At 40.2% G+C, this 19,531-nt stretch overlaps 2 protein-coding genes across 4 annotated transcripts in view; one reads left to right on the forward strand and one right to left on the reverse strand.

Annotated features, from left to right (window-relative positions):
* The first annotated feature begins 552 nt into the window (after window positions 1-552).
* On the forward strand, window positions 553-15,438 carry LOC145437767 (uncharacterized). Of its 3 annotated transcripts, none has more exons than XM_080315065.1 (11): window positions 553-789; window positions 3,500-3,612; window positions 4,282-4,391; window positions 4,656-4,718; window positions 6,523-6,628; window positions 7,645-7,775; window positions 8,654-9,507; window positions 10,444-10,497; window positions 10,557-10,682; window positions 11,051-11,152; window positions 14,552-15,438. In XM_080315065.1, exons 1-11 carry the CDS (start codon window positions 652-654, stop codon window positions 14,681-14,683), a joined length of 1,929 nt encoding a protein of 642 aa, XP_080171191.1. In that variant the 5' UTR covers window positions 553-651; the 3' UTR covers window positions 14,684-15,438. The 3 variants fall into 3 exon arrangements, with proteins under 3 accessions (XP_080171191.1, XP_080171189.1, XP_080171190.1); XM_080315063.1 differs by having other exon boundaries at window positions 6,523-6,612; window positions 7,605-7,775; XM_080315064.1 differs by having other exon boundaries at window positions 6,523-6,612; window positions 7,605-7,775; window positions 10,447-10,497.
* A 2,781-nt stretch (window positions 15,439-18,219) lies between these two features.
* LOC145437768 (protein dead ringer homolog) overlaps window positions 18,220-19,531 on the reverse strand; it is a 42,746-nt gene continuing 41,434 nt past the window's right edge. The window contains exon 15 of the mRNA XM_080315066.1: window positions 18,220-19,463. Coding sequence (XP_080171192.1) covers window positions 19,404-19,463 — 60 coding nt within the window. The 3' untranslated portion in view covers window positions 18,220-19,403. The remainder of the gene's footprint in view (window positions 19,464-19,531) is intronic.

The raw sequence follows: 19,531 nt of genomic DNA on the forward strand, positions 1-19,531 counted from the left end.
AGTGATGATAATGTCATCATGTGACCTCGCACCAAATATGGCGTCATCACCTCCCTGCTGGAAGTTATGATGATGCAAATTGGCTCGGTTTGCGCAACTATAATCCAAGACTGAAGGCTTTGAGTGTACATAATTAAATTAATTCAACACTCGCTTTGCCCAGCGAGTATAACATGTGTATAGTTTCGTACATTCTTATCCAGCGAATGTACCAGGACTATACCAAGCGACTACTTTCCAACCAAGACACATATGTAAACTATGATAAAATGGCAGTTAAACATATACAAGTGTATATCGTCGCTTACTGACTTGATGTCAAGTTTAAATTTTGGCCATACAATTAGGGATTTTAAAATGGGTTAGAGTCGGGCTTCGAAATGGGGGTTTATGCATGCTACTGTCCGACACAAACCATAATGCTAAAACTGTTATAAAAGCCATACATAGGCCTATTGGCATGTTCATGGAGAAAACTGATTTTTTATTGTCGTGTTGTATAGTGCGCAAGTAGACTAGATCCGTAAGCCCTACTGTATAGTGGAATTGAATTAACCTCTGCAATATTATTACTTATTTACAGAGTAATATCTAGCTTTAGCTTATCGAGAGTATTTATAACATAGAGCGCCGATTTCCTGTGGAGCTAAAATGACGTTCTCCTCTTCGTATCTACAACTGGACGGAGTGGAATTTAAGATTTCTGACGCCGTTAATCCACCAGAACTTCCGACGCTACCACATAACTTCAAGATGAAAGATATCTCCAAATTGCTGGAGGAAAGTGTGGTGAGTGATTTCTCTCTGCTCGTGACTTGGTTGAAATCTAAACTAGACTAATTGGAACGAAATGTTGGTAATTTATTTCTAGTCTTAATTTGTGGAATGTTTCTGGGCTCTCATTCTGATTCTAATGTAATTTCGAAAAACTGTGTAGCAGTAATGATAATTGTAATCTAATTTGGAAAAGCTTAAAATATTCCAGTTTTCCAACTCTGCTTCGTAAACTAGACAAGCTGACTGAAAATTCCAAAAGGTTATGATCTAGGTCACCGAAATTTTCATGATGATTTTTTGTGCATCATGTAGAGCTTGATTGCTTATGATGGTATTCATCGGTGCTATAGCATCGTGCATCAACAACATGTAGCCTATCATTTATGAAAGTAAACTACGGTACCGTAAACCGGGGTAACTTTGGACTTAAGGGTAACTTTGGACACTAAGCAGTAAAAGATTTAAATGGTTATTGATGGAAAATGGTTGCCGTTGGATGTCCAATTCTTTTTCATGAGGCAAGAGTACCACAAGTAGTCTCAATACAAGATGGATTCATTTCACTACAAGTTAAACTTGACCCAACATTGATAAGTTAATGGCGGGGGTCAATTTCATCAAAATTGATGGCCATTAAACTTCTTACAACCAAACATAGATAGCATGTGATTCATAGATTCAAAACTTGGCAGCAGGTACCTCTAAGTAGTCTTAATCCATGGCAAAAATCTCAGTGGGCTCACCCTTATATCAATACAAGAAAATGTGATGTCCAAAGTTGCCCCGTAAAATTTCATCAGAACGGGGCAACTTTGGACAGTGGAAAATGTGATATTGAGAGCTCTGGAAAGTGGCTGCTTCATCTGTGTCAAGGTGTATCGTCAACTATAGGCCTAGTCATTATGACCGGCCTGATGACTTTTTAAAATGGAATGAGACGGTCAACAAATTAAGAGTTTGCCAAAATATGAAAAATGGGTAGGCAATGAGTTGAGAGATTGTAATCGGGCGTAAGCTACTTCAAAAACTTATCACATACTCCTAAAGATGTGCCTGCTGAATATGGGATATCGTAAATCATGACAAATATATCCATCAGAGGACATGATAAAGGGAAAGTGATTCTTTTAAAGAACAGTAACATATTTGAAATCGGCAATAATTCACGGTAACATGCTTAATGTTTGCTGTCGGTTGCTGACACTGCCAGTGGGATACCCCTCATCACCATATATATGTTATTTATAAGTCCCAATTGGCGAAGGCATGAGGGAAAATTGAGATAAGGGATGAATAAGGGAGCATTACCCTTCATAAACTACCTAATTTTTTTTTGGGGGGGGGGTGGATTAGGTAAAAATCATGCAATAGTCCAGACTTAAACTATTTTGTTTCAGTTTTAGCCACTGCTCTCATCAACTCTTGCCAAATAAGCCTTATTTGCGAGGTTTCATAAACAATAGAGTGTAAAGGCATACAGAAAACTACATTGTCCAAAGTTACCCCACAGGCCCACATGCAGGGGTAACTTTAGACACGGATAATTTACGAAAATAAGGTACTTATTTATGACCATGAAGATGTTGGATTAGGTGATTCTAATCTTTGCTCCATGACCCATGAAAAACACAAAACTTGCCTCCCCTACACCCCAGCATTTCCAAGATACAGAGCGGAATTGTTGAAAATTGTCCAATGTTACCCCGGTTTACGGTAGTGACATTTTGAAAACCGTCATGTGCGGAATTGAATTGTTGTTTGCATTCAATTGTGGAAAATGTGTCTAGGGGGGCACATTTACAAATACTTTTTGATCATTTTTAGTTAGCAAATGCTCTGCCATATCACACGAGCTAAACTTGTAGGCCAAAGAAATGCACAATACCCTGCAGGCCCAAAGTTTTATATTAGTGTCTCGTTATGCTCACAATCCTCATGCGGTCTCTGTGACTAAACAATGTTTTGTTGGCAGAAAACTCGTCGAGTTCTCATCCTAGTTGTATTTCCAAGTTGCTTTCTATGGAATTTACCAATGTAGGCTACCAGTAATCAATATCATAAACCTATTTCAACTTCAATCACTGTTATTGACAAAATGGATTGATGGTGACCTTATCCCTTTATTCTTTAAGGTAAATATTGTTCAACTCTGACAAAGAATGACTTTGAATGTTGCATTACATTGCATTTCAACTGTAAACAAAGATAGAAAAAAAATCTACATAATTGTCAAATAAAATTCTTATTCATGCTGATTCTGTGTCAACAATTGTTGGAAATAACAATGGCCAACTGGATTGTACCAGGACATTGATGTGCTCGCTGTGATGTCCAATATATGTATTGTCGGATACTCGACCTAATTTGTGAATAGTTTATATGCTCCAATTTTAATTCCACCCTCATTTCAGGTTTTTCAGAAAATGCTACAGGAAAACTGTATAGTGCGAAATGATTCAAGCTTGCTGTACCAACATTTTTTATTCTCCTGCTTATGGAAACAAACTCTGATTTGATTTGAATTGGATTTGATTTTTGTTGTATTTCGTTTCGATTTAAACTTTAATTCAATTTCAGAGATTTTGCTAATTCAGTCATTCTAATTCTAATTTAATTTGGAAAAATTAATGCTAACTCTAATCTAATCTAGAAGAGATGAAAAATATTTCTCGTTCTCCAACTCTGACTATGGATAGATATTGGCAAGATTCTCTTTTTTCAGTTTGATTTTTCCATGGAGACCGAAGTGCTCGCGAAAATATCTGTGACTCGCGAGTCCGAGCGAAAAATGGCCGAGCAAGAAGAGAGAAGGAAACAGCTCTCGATGAGGAGAAAGTGAGAATTGATTTTACTCGCTCATGATAAGATTAGTGCAAATATATTGAGATTCTGTTTCGTTTCATGTGTTTGTTTTACAGCCGTAGATTGCTCTGTTGTGATAAACTAGTCATCTTGATTGTTGATCTACAGCAGGGGTTCACTTCCTCCGCAGTCCCCACCAGCGGTTAAGACATTATCAGAGCAAAAACGAGCTCAACCGTCACATTACCTCAACTTTTAACAACTAGGGCAAGTTTTTGTTGCAGTCAAATCTCACGAAAGCATGAAAAATTGAAAAAAATCTTGCAAAAACTTACATGAAGAATCAAAAAAAGTTATATGAAATACCGTATCGATAAAGTTTAAAAAAATTGTCTGAAAAACTGGAGAAAGTTGAAAAGAGTTGCACTATAGGATTCCTCCAAGCAGCTTAAAACACCATACTACATAACTTCCGAGTATTTAGGAAGCTGCCGGAAGCTGTAAAAAAGAGTTGCAAAAGTTGCAAAAACTTGCCCTAGTAATAACTAATTACTACTGTCATATTAAATGTGTTTTGTATTTATATCATATTATTTTAACATTTGTGGGCATTGATTTTTCAAAATTTTCAAAGGGGCCGCGATATAGAAAATATTAAAAACCCCGGATTTATAGCTTAACGTTTCTATAATTCTGATTCAGAGCTGAAAACGAGAAACGAAACCAGGAAGAAATGGCGGAATTGAAGAAAGTTCTGCAGAAAAAGAAGGAGGAATTTTCGGAGCAAAAGCGGAAAAAACAGCAAGAAAAAGGTATTTGATCTCGAAAATACTTGCTCGTTCGAAGAAGGCGAAGTTTCATGCCAGTGACGTCATATATTGTGATGCGATTGTTGATACACAGTGTTCCCTTGTATTGTTTGTAGTTGCCCTTGTAGTTGCTGACGATTACCCCTGACGAGTGTCAGCCGAAAATATTTGGGTTCATTTCAATATCGATATGCTATTCAATGTTTCATTGAATATGGTCATTGTTTATGTGCTCTTAATAAAATTATAATTTTATCTATTTCTCAGAGGGAAGCTCTCCAGAAAGTACGTCTCCCACAGCTGATCTACGAGAGTCGTTAACATATGAAAGTAAGTGGCTTTCTTTCGAACAAGCAGGGCTGAGCAATGGGCATAGTGATTTGAGCACTCAAATCTGAATTGAGTCGAACAGTGAGAGATGTTTTCCGAGAACTGAAATGATACGCTCCTTGCACAGGTGCTAAACTCTAATTTTCTGTAGGTATGCGGGATCGATGATCTCACAAATCGGTGATGTCAGAATTGAATTGTATGCGGTGACAAAATTACGGTCGGTAGCGTGCTGAAATGATTTCAAATTTACCAAGGTAGCGTCAATTTATTAGGTTTACGCTAATACACCAATGCCGATAATACATCGATGGAATCAGCTTCCTGTGTTGACGAACCCGCACGTATGATATACATACTCGACATCTCAAGCGCCATGACATTACATCACCACAACATAACATAGCATCTTCGCCGATGGCTAATAAGCTAAAGTCGCAGGTGTTATTTTCACGAATGCCACATTCGTTCTGGACTCTGTTCAGTACTGTCACTCATTTCAGAGTAGTCAGAACTTTCGATATCAAGAGCCTGCAACACATCTTGTGTTGTGGTATTAACGCGCATCAAAACCAACCCAACGCCAGTATGTATTTTGATCAATTCCATCCATGTTCAACGTCTTAAGCCGGTATTAAATCTCAATCCCAGCTAACGCGAAAATCCGGCCGGCCGCGCCAGATATCATATTTCTACACAGCGGGAGATGACAATTGACAAGCAGTACATTTCGCGCCTGTAGAAATTGACATCTCAAGTATCGAGGCCTCAGTCCTGTTGCCATCTAATTACTCGCGTTGGATCGATGTATTGCTGCTGATTCGCTCATGTAAGTCGCACAATTCACCAGCTAGTCAGGCAGCTACATGCCTAACAGAATTCTGGATATGCCGCATAGTCGCATACCCCAAAAAATTCCTATGTATGCTCGTTATAGCCTACCTAGCATACCTGAGTTCAGCGTCTATGCCTCATTGCCACTTATAGTTGATATATGATATATTTTCCACTGTGGAAGGCTGTCAGCATCGATTGCTTGTGTCGCAGTACACGAAACATGTAGTTCAACGCTATGTGACGTGTGTTGGTGGAAATGACTTAGCTGTGAAGTTGCGATCAACCCACAGCAATAAAATAGGTATGGTCGAAATCGAAATATTTCAAATTATCTTTGTTGAGATGTACTGGCTAACTAGATTTTGTGACAGCATAAAAGGTACATGCCGTATTTGAACTTTAAGCATTGATAGAGTACTCAGCTCAAAGCTTAAAAGGACTGCGCTCTAAAAACGATGTGGTCTTAAATTGAAGGGCAAAACGAAAGATTTTTCGGCCGCTTCACGCTCCAGCAGTCACGCGGAGATCGAACTTTATATCGTTGTCGGCCGATGTTACGAAGGAAATATGTCGTACACGGCAGAAATAGAATACAGTAGGCCCGATTTTGACATAAATCTCCTAACTTAACATCTTCCGTTGAACGCGGCATCTAAACCACCTTGCCGTGTACAACATAACGGTATTTCCTTCATAACATCGGCTGACAACTATATAAAGTTCGATCTCCGTGTGACCGCTGGAGCGTGAAGTTCTTGCGGAAATTTCAATAAATTGCAGCTCCATTACGGTGGCGTTCAGAAGAAAACGGCCGCGGCCAAAAATTTTATTCGTTTTGCCCTTCAATTTGAGACCACATCGTTTTTAGAGTGCCCCTTTATACTCGATTCAGGCCTGAATCACTCAGATACTCGATTTTGCTCAGTTCTAACGAGTATGTTCTCGCCTGACAACATTTTCCGTTCAGATGTTCGCGTGTTACCTGCCATTACCAACCCGTTTTCTCTGGCGCAAGATTCAATTTTGACTCCACAGCCAGCAGTCAGAAACGTACCAGGTTTGTTTTTGGATGTCTTTTTTCCGAACCACAGGCAAATAGTTATTAAAGAATCCTTGTTGCTTATTCCTACAATCATTTTTCCAGTCGCCTACAGGTTTATGTGATCGCTAGGGCAAGTTTTTGTTGCAGTCAAACTCGTTGAAAGTTGTACTTATTTTTCACAAAGTTGCACTAAAAAGTTACGCTTGTGGACAGGTTCCTTGAAATGATTAGGGCATGAGACACTCGAACTGACCCGTGTCCAAGGCGCTGTAGCAAAACTCAGTGTTGGCGACTTCAACAAAATCAAGAGCCTGAAAATATAATTTTCCTCGGTCTAGCCTGAATGTACTTCAAATCGGAAAGGACCTCAAATTCAAACGACAGTGAAATAATCGAGCGATCTATTAACATATAACGCCAGATATTTCCAGTAAAAAAGTTGTCTGCCTGAAAAATCGAAAAAACTTGCAAAAATTTTCATGAAAAATCGAAAAAATTGCAAAAAGTTTCATGAAAAATCGAAAAAATTGCAAAACTTTGCATGAAAAAATGGAGAAAAGCTGCAAAAATTTGCACTATAAGATTCCTTCAAACAGATTAAAACAGCATTATACACCACTTCCGAGTATTTAGGAAGCTGCCGGAAAGTGTAAATTAAAGTTGCAAAAGTTCCAAAAACCTGCCCTAGTGGCCACTGATCTAAACCAATCCTTGCAGCATAAATTTTCAAATATTATCTACGGAGCTGATTGTGAAATAGTGAGGTATCGAACCTCCATCCGGAAGTGGTTAACATACACATCATCGCTACTAGAGCAGAAGCAGTTCAGTAACGTCATATATTTCAAGTAACGATTTCAAAGTAATTAAAAAGTAAATATTCTAGGCCTTGCTTTGTTTGAAATAACGAAAACTGAGAAAGCGGTGCCATAGGAAATATCTACTTGAATGCTTTGAAAGACTAGAAGTAATCCGCCTCTGATGCTCAGTTTGGTGAAATTCTGCAGACGGTTCTTCTGGCCTGTCGAACCAGTCGCAGCCGTTAACGTCGGGGCAAAATCAGATCTGGGAGGATTTCGAAGAGAAAGAGCTGGACCCGTTCACGAACGCAGAGCTGAAAACCATCGACGACATGGCGGAATTAAAGACGGTTTTACAAAACGCTGAAATCGGACGAGGTGACGATTAGAGACTCATAATTAGAGCGAAAATGCTAATAATTTATAACACTAATCTAATTTGTGAAATGTTTCTACGCTATCATTTTCATTGTAATCTAATTCCTGGTTTTCATGAAAATGCTGCAGGAGAGCTGTATCGTGCGAAATAAGCCAAGCTTGCTGTACAGTAGGGGTCTTCAAAAATGACCTTTTTTCTCAAATCGTACTGGCTACTTGATAGAATTGTTAGGTTACCTAATGTAAGCCTACACACCAAATTGGGTTCAATTCCAACCAGTAGCCGCACTGCTACAGCAAAAGACAGTTTCTATTTATTATATAAAAATAAATAGCACAAAATATGAAAATTTTCCGTTCACCCCATGAAAGTGTTAGGTTGTCTATAGAAACGATGTTCACCAAATTTGGTTCAATTTCAACCAGTGGCAGCGGCGTTTTTGCCGTCGAAAAATTTGGATTATGAATAAAATAGTATTTACGGTGACCAATTCTTTAATTACTTGTTATAGTGGTGCCCACCGTAAATACTATTACTCTGGCAATTACTCCGCTTCCACTGGTTGAAATTGAACCAAATTTGGTGAACATCGTTTCTATAGACAACCTAACACTTTCATGGGGTGAACAGAAAATTTTCAAATTTTTTGGTATGTATTTTTATGTAGTAAATAGAAACTTCTTCTCCTGTAGCAATACGGCTTTTGGTTGGAGTTGAACCAAATTTGGTCTGCAGGCTTAAATTAGGTAACCTAACAATTTTATCAAGTAGCCAGTACGATTTGAGAAAAAAGTCATTTTTGAAGAGCCCTAATGTATATTGAAGTTCTGTACCTGCAAGAGGCTTTTTAGAAGTATTTTCGAATTTTTTTTTTCAGGACTTAAGGAATCGTCCGACAAAAGCCAGCCCGAAAACAGTCAGAATATCGGCGGAATTTTGTACGAAAACGTGTCTCTCGCCGAAATCAAGGAGATCGCCTCAAAATTAGAATCGCAGAAGACGGAAACACCCCCAAAATCGAGTCATACGTCATCGGTACAAACCGACCGGCCCGAGACGACTGAACCTTTATATTCCAAAGTTCAGAAAAAGCGCCCCGAAAAATCTTGCACAAATTTTGATCATTCCGATTCGGTCGCAACAGGTTTCAACTCGAACAATCCGTTTTTGGGCAAATACGAAAATCGTGAAGTAAAAGATAACCACGTGATTAGCCAGTCGAGTATTTTAGCGAACATGGTAGACCCCTTGTCAGGAGGGTTTGATCCGAACGCGGGGCCCACAGTCCCAAAATCGCAGACCCAAACTCAAGCCCCTTCAAAAATTCTACCCGTCAGTTTTGGGACCCCGAACGGGGTCATAAATGTCCCTAATCCCCAAATAACACCTAAATCATCGGGGAACCCACATCAGACTGCAGTCAGTCAAACTCAAAATATTCGACCCATCGGGAAGCCCCCTGTCCCAGCCCCGAGGAAACCAGCGATACCCCCTAGGCGACCAATACAGGGGGTCATCCCGGTCACTGTGGCCCCCGCACACAATGGACATAGTCATCTGTCACCCCCGTATTCCTTGCCACAAAAGGAAGAGACACAAGCGCCCTCTGTGGGTGCCGGATATATTCACAAGTCTAAGCAGGATCGGGCTAAATTCACGGAAACCGTAAACAAGGCTTTGGGGAGTTTGCCGCAAAATCCGAAACCTGTGAAGAAAGAAAAAAATTCTCCGGTGAGATATTTTGAGAAATGCAGTATAGTGTATTAACTGGAAGGCTTGCGTGTGTCCTGCCTTTCGTTGTTCACTTCCACTTCAAGTAGTTGTAACATTTGTTGGAAATTGCTACTTCTACATATAATTGAATAAAATTTTATAATGTTACATTTTGTAATACTTGATTAGCAACGCCACTACGTCTACTAATACTTGTACTGTGTCACTCTAGCTGTCATTTGGGGTCCTAGAACCAGGGTTGTAACCGAGTCACAAAGGTTCCGAGTCACAAGTACATCTCACTTTTATAGTTTTGACTCGAGTCCAGAAAAAGTCAATTCCAATTCACCACCGAGTCAAGTCGGTGAGTAGACGGTCGAGTCAGAGTCATAGTGCTGTGACTCGAGTCCCAAGTCGTTGTGCTCACTGTTCAGTTTTGATTTCAATCTGATGCAACCCACTTTTTTCAGTTGAAGTGATATAGAATGGCTCGCGTCCATAATATTGTGATTTTTCTTAGTCCTGACAGTTTCTGACCCTATTTTCCAAGTCCCAGTCTCGAGTCTTGACTTTGTTCGACTCGTGCACTTGCACAATGCCTCGAGTGCACGTCGAGTCATTTTACGCAATAACCTCGAGCCATTACAACCTTGCATCGACAAGCAATCTGTTAGACTAGGAATATTGATCATTTCTTTTACCTTACAAATGTCCAGATGTGGCCTTTCTAGTTTATTTGATGTTCATTGTTCAAGCATAGCGATGTCTTTAAAACTGTTAAAATGAATGCGATGAAGTTTTGTTATATTTCAAATTTGATTTACCCAGTCACTGGCGTTAACTGCTAATGAGAGTTACTAGTCTAACTAGTGTAATAGAGATAGAAGTATGAACATATTTATTTATTTTTTATCTATTTTTTTGGTATATTCATAGCCATTTCTTTTTGTTTAGCAGACCAATTCCGAACCTAAACCATCTCCTCCGATGTCCAGATCACTTTCTTTGGTGAGTAATTTCGGACGACGCGGTCTAGTTACAGCTAATTCGTGATATCTCTTGTTCAGAGATCATCGTTAATCGCTGGCTTATCGCTGGAGGAACGGACCTTTGTGACCTCTATGACTTCAATGGGTTTTGACCAAGGCGCTAGCGTACGGGCCATGCAGAAATATGGTCTCGATGAAAAAGAGGTGTTTAGAGCAGTTATATGATTGCGCTTGTATAGACTAGGCTACCGAACAAATTTAGCCATCACTACTGCCAGTTGTAAGTTTTGAAAAGCGAATAGTTCTGGTTCTAGTTCTAGTTCCGGTAGCGCATTTTGAGAATGCATTAGTCTGTAAAATTCTGATTGCTGATAAACAATATTGTTTTCAATTCTCTACTACAATTCCCTACTGACATTTACCTCTGATGAGTGTCAGCCGAAAATAGTTATCTTTGTTTCAATGTCAACATATTATTCAATTAGATATTGAAGCTTCAAACCTCTGTAGGCCATCCCCATTTAAATTTACGATAATTTTTGACAAAGAAAACAAATTCTTTCTTTTCTCAGGTGGTGGACCATCTGATCAAAGTTCAACAACTGACGGAACAGGGGTACACGACTGCGGTCGTACAAGACGCCCTCGATTTTTATCCCGATGACGCAAAATCGGTGAGAAGATTTTTGATCGACGAATGTTTTTCCCGCTCACAATCAACCCGACAATTTTTGAGCTACACATTTTTGAGATACACATTTTTTCCCAATTAGATTGGGAATTCAGTTAATGAATTCGTAAAAACTTGTAAATTGAATTGAATTACTAAATATAAATTACGTTATTTCTAGAAGAAGTAGAAGCTCTCTTACTAGACTTTACCACTTTTTTCCAATTATTCATATAATTAGACTACTTCAACTTCTACCTGACAGTTTTCAGTTTTTGAGACAAAACCAGTCCTAGAGTTTTTACTTTTTTACTTGCTCGGAAATCGTTACTTGTAACTCGTACTTGAGTACCAATGATGATGATGATGACCTCTTTTTCAGTGTTGTTGCTCAAGCAGAAATTGAATAACGCCTTATGTTTGTACTCAATTGCAAGTAGAAGTACATTGCTCAATTACAAGTACAAGAGAGCATTGAAACATTTCACAAATGGCATTAGAATTAGGTGGCCAGAATTTTTACAGCTTCCGACAGCTTCCTAGATGCTCGGAATCGATGTACTATGAGGTTTTAAGCTGTTTGGAGGGATTTTATAGTGCAACTTTTCTCTATTTTTCATACCAACTTTTATCACATATTGCGTCAAAATGTGAAGAGTTTTTTACATGCTATATAACATGCTCTAAACTATTTCTAGTATGGTAATGGTTCTATTCTCTTTGATTCGCATCACAATGAGCCATATGATGGGCTAGCTGCATCTCACTGATTTTCCTATGGCTTGCAAGCAAAAAGTGCAACTACCCCTGCCAAGAGCGACCGTGTCCGAACAATGTGTAAATAGATCGCTTTATTAATTCTGTCGTTTAAATTTGAGATAGCTTCCCATTTCACGAACGCCCATTTTCACTGGGTCACCTTATTCAGGCTATAGATTTTGTTAAGGTAGCCAAGAGTGAGTTTTTCTGCAACGCCTTGGTTCAAGTTTGCAGACCTAGGGGGCTTGGGGTGTGTTATTTGACTTGTTTTACGGGAGAGGTTTGTCGCTATGCTGTTTGGCTCTTTTGGGGAAATTATACCCGCATCGCATAATTTTCTTGCTGGGTAGCGGGAAAAAAATTCTAATTTTTGGCGGTCCCGCCAGAATGTCCGTGAAATGACAAAATAACAGATTTTAGAGCGCTGCAGAAACTAGGTTATACAACGGAACCTTTTAACCCTCCTCCCGCGGTCGGCCTCAGGACCGAATTTTAATGCATTTAGAAAAAGATTCATAAAATCTGAACCACGGGACTTGAACCGACGCCTAATATATCGCTGTAATCAGGAAACAGGCGCCTAACCAACTGAGCTACTCTGAAAGCGAGAGAGTAACAGGTGATGCCCCTGTACCGGGAAGTGTTCTCAACTTTTTGAAAATAAAAGAGAATTCGACTTTTGAATTTGCTGCTACGTCATACACGGAGCTGCTCGGGATAGAGTCATCGCCTGACTGATTTCACAGCAATATCAGGATTCCAAAACGACCTGAGTGAGGTTCTTACGATAATACAGTCGATTGTAACGAGTGCTGATGTACCGATGGCTACAGCTGGCTACTGTGTGTTCGACGCCAGGCGTCTCGCATTCAGCGCACATACACGCGCCGCGTGTTATTGTTCGAAAATGACGTAGTATCGCGGACGTTGAAATTATTCATTTCACAACGCCGTTATATGGTAATCGTTTATCAATTCTTTGTACGAGATAGTGTTATGTGTTGAAACGAATTTGCCGTTGTAAAACAACTATAACTGAATTGGTTGAATTGACAGGTAGTCATACCTGCAATATGAATACACATTCTTTACTGATATTTTAGTTGGCATTTCAAATCAGTTTATCAAATATTATGCAAGCCATCGACGGTGGTGGTGTAGACAAACGCTTTGAGACAAGGCCTATGTATTGAACAGATAATAGGCATCCAAAACCACCTCAGCTATCGCAGAAGAATAGTGGTTTCTGTACCAAACTCGCATCGCAGCAATCAGTTTGCTTCGAAGTGCAGCCATATTTTGGTAAAAGATTATAGTATATTGCATGATACAACATATGAAATAATGCATCACGCGTGGAATACAACCGCAAATTGAAATGGTAACAAACCAAATCTAGCACCAACAAATGGAAAACCATGTCATGGGTACAATGATGGCTTCGTATGAAACAATGTAGATGACGTAGTGGCCTATATAGCATTGGCGACTCAACTTATTATAAAGATATACCTTGTTATGCGTAATCTGCAACATGAAATCTGCGCCAAGCACAACAGCAAATAAATTGCGGCGTGTTATTGTTTTGGTAATAACATAGGATCCCTGACGTTGAAATGATTCATTTCACAATGTCGGTATATGTACTCGCTTTTTTCCATTCTTTGTACGAGATAGTGTTATGTGTTGAAACGAACTTTGCCGTTGTAAAACAACTAGGACTGAATTGGTTGAATTGACAGAGTCATACCTGCAATGTGAATACAGTGCTTCACTGATATTTTATGGGCGTTTGAAATCAGTTTATCACATATTATCGAGCGGTGCGTTTCGTGCGCTACCACGGGAAAGATGCGCAACATTTTCACCAGAAATGTCGTAAATTTGCTGTCATATCAAGAGCGGAGATCATGTAACTCACTGAAGATGGTAGTGTTGATGTATTGGTATGAAAAGTACGAATAATCCATATGCGTAATCTGCAACAGCAAGTCCGCGCTAATCACAACATGGAATATATTGCTAAAACCCACGCATGTTATTTCGTAACATATGTTTACTTCCAATTCGAATAATCTGTCCTGCGACCAATGTTAGATATAAGCATTACAATAGATGGGCGATGACATAGTCAACAGCTGTTTGGAGAAAAGAGCTGCATATGAATATGACGTCTGTAACGGAGATGCGCTGGTCACGGGCGCTGGTTTATCTCGCGCGCGCACATGCACTCGAGCGCCGCCGCAAGTTGTATTTTGCGCAAAACGTTTTTGTGTATTCAATCGGTATTTTGATGAGGTTATTTCATAGTCTAATAGGTTATTTATGGCTCGACGTATGCGTATTGATACTAGCTATCCATCTGAAATAGATGTAACTTTCTGCGACCAGTATAACGCAAGATATTCGGGATTAAGTGAAGCGTGTTCGTGAAAATACAATCCGGGCTCATGCATGAGCCAACCGCGTAGCGAGGGTTAAGTGTCTCATACCCTACTACTTCAACAAAAATTAACTTTTTACTGCAACTTTCGTCAAAATTACTGTTTCGCGATTTTAGTGCGACAAAAACTTGCCCTGTTAATTACACGACTAAAATTATGTAGATGCCCAAGTCCGATGTCAATAGCGATTTCCATTTCAGGTCGCCACTTACCTACAGCAAACCAGCCAACTCACAGAAATGGGATTTCCAGAGGATGACGTCAGGGAAGCATTAAAACGTCACGATAACGACCAGGCGAAAGCGTTGGATCAACTGATGGCCGCGACTTGACCTAAACACGCCTGTACGCAGTTTGAATTGCACTGCCCTGAGAGAGCTTGCCTGAGCTGTGCTCAAATCTCCTTGGAATTCGCTCTTATGGCTACTAGGGCTGGGCATAATGCTTCGAGTACTCAAATCCTAGTCAACCATTAATTGTAGCGGTCGAGTCAGGCAGTGATTGATGATTTTTTCAAGTATTGAAATAACAATACTCTTGCCTCTGACGTCACAAGGTTCGTAGTCACAAGCCGAGTCAAAGCTATAGAAGTCGAGTCATTTTCAATTCACCACCGAGTCAAGTCTGAGTCGGTGAGTAGTAGGGCCACCATACGTCCTCTTTTAAAGAGTATTAGTCGTCTTTTTTTACCCAAATGTCCTCTTTTTTGAAAATCTTGGTTAGATATAGCTTAAAATTCGACTTCGACTGAAAATCAGCACTGAAGTAACACTAAGTTGACCTTTTCATTTTTTTTCTAGTCGACCACCTGATGATGTGAAAGAAAATATTGTATTTTCATCCCACCTTTTTCAACTCTGCTCCTGTTATATAAAACTGTCCACATTCATAATATCGTATTTTTCCTCATTCCTAACAATTTCTGGCCCTATTTTCCAAGTATCAGGACTGATAGACACAATATCAATAATGTGGTGACTTCACTATTTGAAGTCACGATGAAACGTCTGTCATGGCCGTCCTAGTCTCGAGTCATATGACTTGGTTCAAGTCATGCACATTGACTTGAATACAAGTCCAGTCAATACACGAATTGACTCGAGTCAAGTCAGTTTACGCAATACAAAAAATGACTCAAGTCGAGTCATTAAAAAATCGTGGTAACATAAAAAGAATATATTCGGACTTTCAGCATCACTGAGGTGCTGGATTTTGTCCAGCCCTATTCGAACTCTGCAAGCGATTGTATATTATAGAAAAGAAATTACGCGTGGGTGAAAAACCTCACATGTCGTCATGGTACTCAATTTAGCCAATCCTATTAGTGACGTCACTGATGACTAACCCAACCGTGCAGTTCGACTTCAATATTTATTCTTCTCGTGTACGCTTTGCGGCTTCTCACTTTCACTTGATCGCACTTATTCATGCAATAGTAACTATGTACTGCCACGGTTGTTCTGTGTGGGGTTTGGGGGACTTCAGGTTTGCTGTTGCACCGTAGCTGGACAATTAAAAGATTATTGAATTAGCAAAGCCATGGAAATTGAGTAAGTTCTTTCTCATAACTGCCAGAATGGCAAATGTATGTACTAAGTACTTGTACTTGTACATGTACATCATGCTGGGCTCGTGTGCCGCGATGCAATTCTGTAGCGTTTTCAGGTATCAAATTAGAATTAAAATGAAAGCATAGAAACAATTCATAAATTGGGTTACGGGCATTTGACTCTGGACAGTCAGAAGTATTTAGTCTTCCTGCATGTCTGCTAGCGGTTACGAGTTTTACTTTCGAGTCTGAACCGACGAAGTATCAGTCTCAGGTTGTATTTACAGGCGGCTCGTAGCCCCTTGCCTCAGAGATGCCACTGGGATTTTTCGGAAAACCCCAGATGTGGACGCTAAATAAACCCAGATCCTATGTTTCACTTAATGATATTGAAACTACAATAGTTCATACAATACATTTTGCTCGGTTAACAATGACATATAAAAAAATAGATGCTGTTTCCCTTTCGACGCATTGCTAAGAAAATACTTGGTGCGTATTGCCCCAAAAGCTCTTGTGATAAATTAAATTATTACTTTGCATATGGACGATAAATAAGCTGTGAAAACAACCAAGATCTTGTTTTATTTATTGATACTAGCAGTCAGCAAGTACTGAATCGACTTGGAGTGTAAGAAAACTGTTACGAATTCCAATGCGTTGCCCTATGAACATGACTTTCTGCGAGCTGGAAGTTGGTATGCAATAAAGCTTCATCACATCAAGGCCTTTCATTTTAGTAGTGAGTGAAACCGTTTCTCAAGACTCTGTCGTTACAATATTACAAAATTCCTCGACCATGCAGCAATCAAGCTGTCAATCGACAACTGAAGCTCGTGCATTTTTCGACATTATAATCTAATATAATTGATTTTCGAACATAAAATTAACCTGGCAAACATGATTTTGAAAAAACCCGGATTTCAACGACAAAATCCCAGAAACCCAGGTGATCCTCGAAAAACCCAGATCTGGGTGGAAAACTCAGGAGTGGCATGTCTGCCTTCAGTGCCTTGCCTTACTGGCTGCAGTTTCGTCGCCCCATATTGATATCAGCCTGTTTCTGTCGCCTTCAAGTCAACGCGGCATCGTGTTTCGGTGGCCTCCAAGCCAATGTGAAATGATTTTCGTGGCGTCCAAGTCGAACTCGGATCATGTTATGTGTCCCTGGATCGAAGCCAACACGTTTCTGTAGCCTCCAACTCAATCTCAACTCTTTTTCGTGGCCTCAAAGCGTCGCTGTGGCCTCCGAATCAATCTCAGCCAATGATCTCAGAGCGTTTCTGTGGCCTCCAACTCAGTATCAGCTAATTTTCATGGCCTCAAAGCGATCTCGGGGCGTTTCTGTGGCCTCCAAATCGATCTCAGCCCATTTTGGTGGCCGCGAAGCGATCTCAGCTCATTTGCATGGCCTCGAAGCGATCTCGATGCGTTTCTGTCGCCTCGAACTCAGTCTCATCTATTTTTCATGGCCTCGAAACTAACTCAGAGTGTTTCTGTGGCGTCCGAATCAATCTCAGCTCATTTCGTGGCCTCGAATCGATCTCACGGCGTTTCTGTGGCCTCCAACTCAGTGTCAGCTCATTTTCATGGCCTCGAAGCGATCTCGGATCGTTTCTGTGGCCTCTGAATCGATCTCAGCCCATTTTGGTGGCCTCGAAGCGATCTCAGCGCGTTTCTGTGGCCTCCGAATCAATCTCAACCCATTTTGGTGGCCGCGAAGCGATTTCATTGCGTTTCCGTGGCCTCCTTCTCAGTGTCAGCTCTTTTTCATGGCCTCGAAGCGATCTCAGCGCGTTTCTGTGGCCTCCGAATCAATCTCAACCCATTTTGGTGGCCGCGAAGCGATCTCAGCCCATGTTGGTGGCCTTGAAGCGATTTCATTGCGTTTCTGTGGTCTCAGCATCAATCTCAACCCACTCTGGTGGCCGCGAAGCGATCTCATTGAGTTTTTGTGGCCTCCCACTCAGCTTCAACTCATTTTAGTGACTTCGAAGCGATCTCACAGCGTTTCTGTGGCCTCTGAATAAATCTCAGTTCATTTCCGTTGCCCAAAGTCAGTCTCAGCTCATTTTCATAGCCTCGAAGAGATCTCAACCTGTTGCTGTTGCTTCCAAATCAATCTCAGCTGATTTTCGTAGGTAGACGTGAATGTCTCTCTGTGGTCTCCAAGTCAGTCTTGCTCATTTTATGGCCCGTAACTTATGCTAGCGTGTTACAGTGGCCACCAAATCAATGTTCGGGTATTTTTGCCCTGAATCATTGAGAACCAGCGCAATTTTTTAGGTAGAGTGTTCTTTTGACGACAGAAGAAGAAACTAACTTGAGATGATTTATTTCCGTAAACCTTCATCGGATAAAAAAAAACGAAGTAAACGAAATATGACGTAACACTGTGACGTCGTCCAGTTCACGAAACTTTTCAGTCATCCTCTTAAACTCACAGACGACTTCAGGTAACATAGACTAATATCGAATGCAATACTTGTCGTTGAGATATAACATAGTAAAAAATACGACGCACATTCTTACGAAAGAGCAATGGTAACGTTGACGAAGCAATGTCTCGGTCGAATCGAATTCACAAGTTCGACGAATACCATCGTCAAAAAGTTCGACGCGAAAACTGGAAATAATAGCTGAGAGGCTAAATGCATTTTGACTCTGGGGCTGAGTGCAATGATCCGAGTTCTCAAATGTGAATCGAGTATTAATTCTAATGATTTGAGACGAGTATTGATAGGTGAGTTTTTAAAGTACTGAAATTATACTCTCTTTGCCACTAAGAGTTATTTATTCAACGAAAATTCTAGCTTCGAAACTATTTCCACTGTGGAACGCTGTAAATATCGATTATTCGTGTCGCAGTGTACGAGACATGTAATACAAAGCCACACAAATTACTGGAATTGACATGTCTGTAAAGTCCTGATCAACACACAGCATTGTCACAAAGTGCAATGAAACAGTTATGATTGAAAAATACCAAATCTTTAATATGATGTAGAACTGTCGTTATATTCTTTATGTGGTCGCATAAAAAATACATATTTCAATCTTCCATGATTGATAATGATTATTACTCAAAGCCATCGATCCAAAATCGAATCACTCAGGTACACGATTTAGCCCAGCCCTAATCGCGACATCACCAGATATATATGATTAGAAGAGCTGGCGCTTGGCGCCAAATTCCGCATTTGTGCATAAAAGACCAGCCCAGAAACTCGCTGATTTTCAGCAATATGAATGCAAAATATTTTGTGAAAATAATAAACTATGTCTTTGGTCTATGGCGGCGGCCTCTTTCGAGCGGCATCGCGACGAATCCACGGCAAACGAAAAGGTACTGTGACGAAACGGTATCGACGAAAATAGCTTGAAGAAAAGTTTGCTTTTTGAGGTTCTCGTGCATCATAATCATCCATTACACGTTTGGCTTCTGCGTCGGCGTGCGGTCGGGTTGAAGATTTCAGATTGCTGATGTTTGGTAACGTCGTGTGTTACGTGGAGTGGGGGGAGCCCGCCCGGTTGGCAGTTTTACCCCGCGCGAACAGAACACCCTGTCGAATAAGGCATTGTATTCAGAGTTGAGCAACCATAATATTTTCACGTTTTCCGAATTGGACTA

Source organism: Botryllus schlosseri, chromosome 4 (genome assembly GCF_051294905.1).
Source record: "Botryllus schlosseri isolate E-star chromosome 4, Bs_hap1, whole genome shotgun sequence".
NCBI lineage: Eukaryota > Metazoa > Chordata > Ascidiacea > Stolidobranchia > Styelidae > Botryllus > Botryllus schlosseri.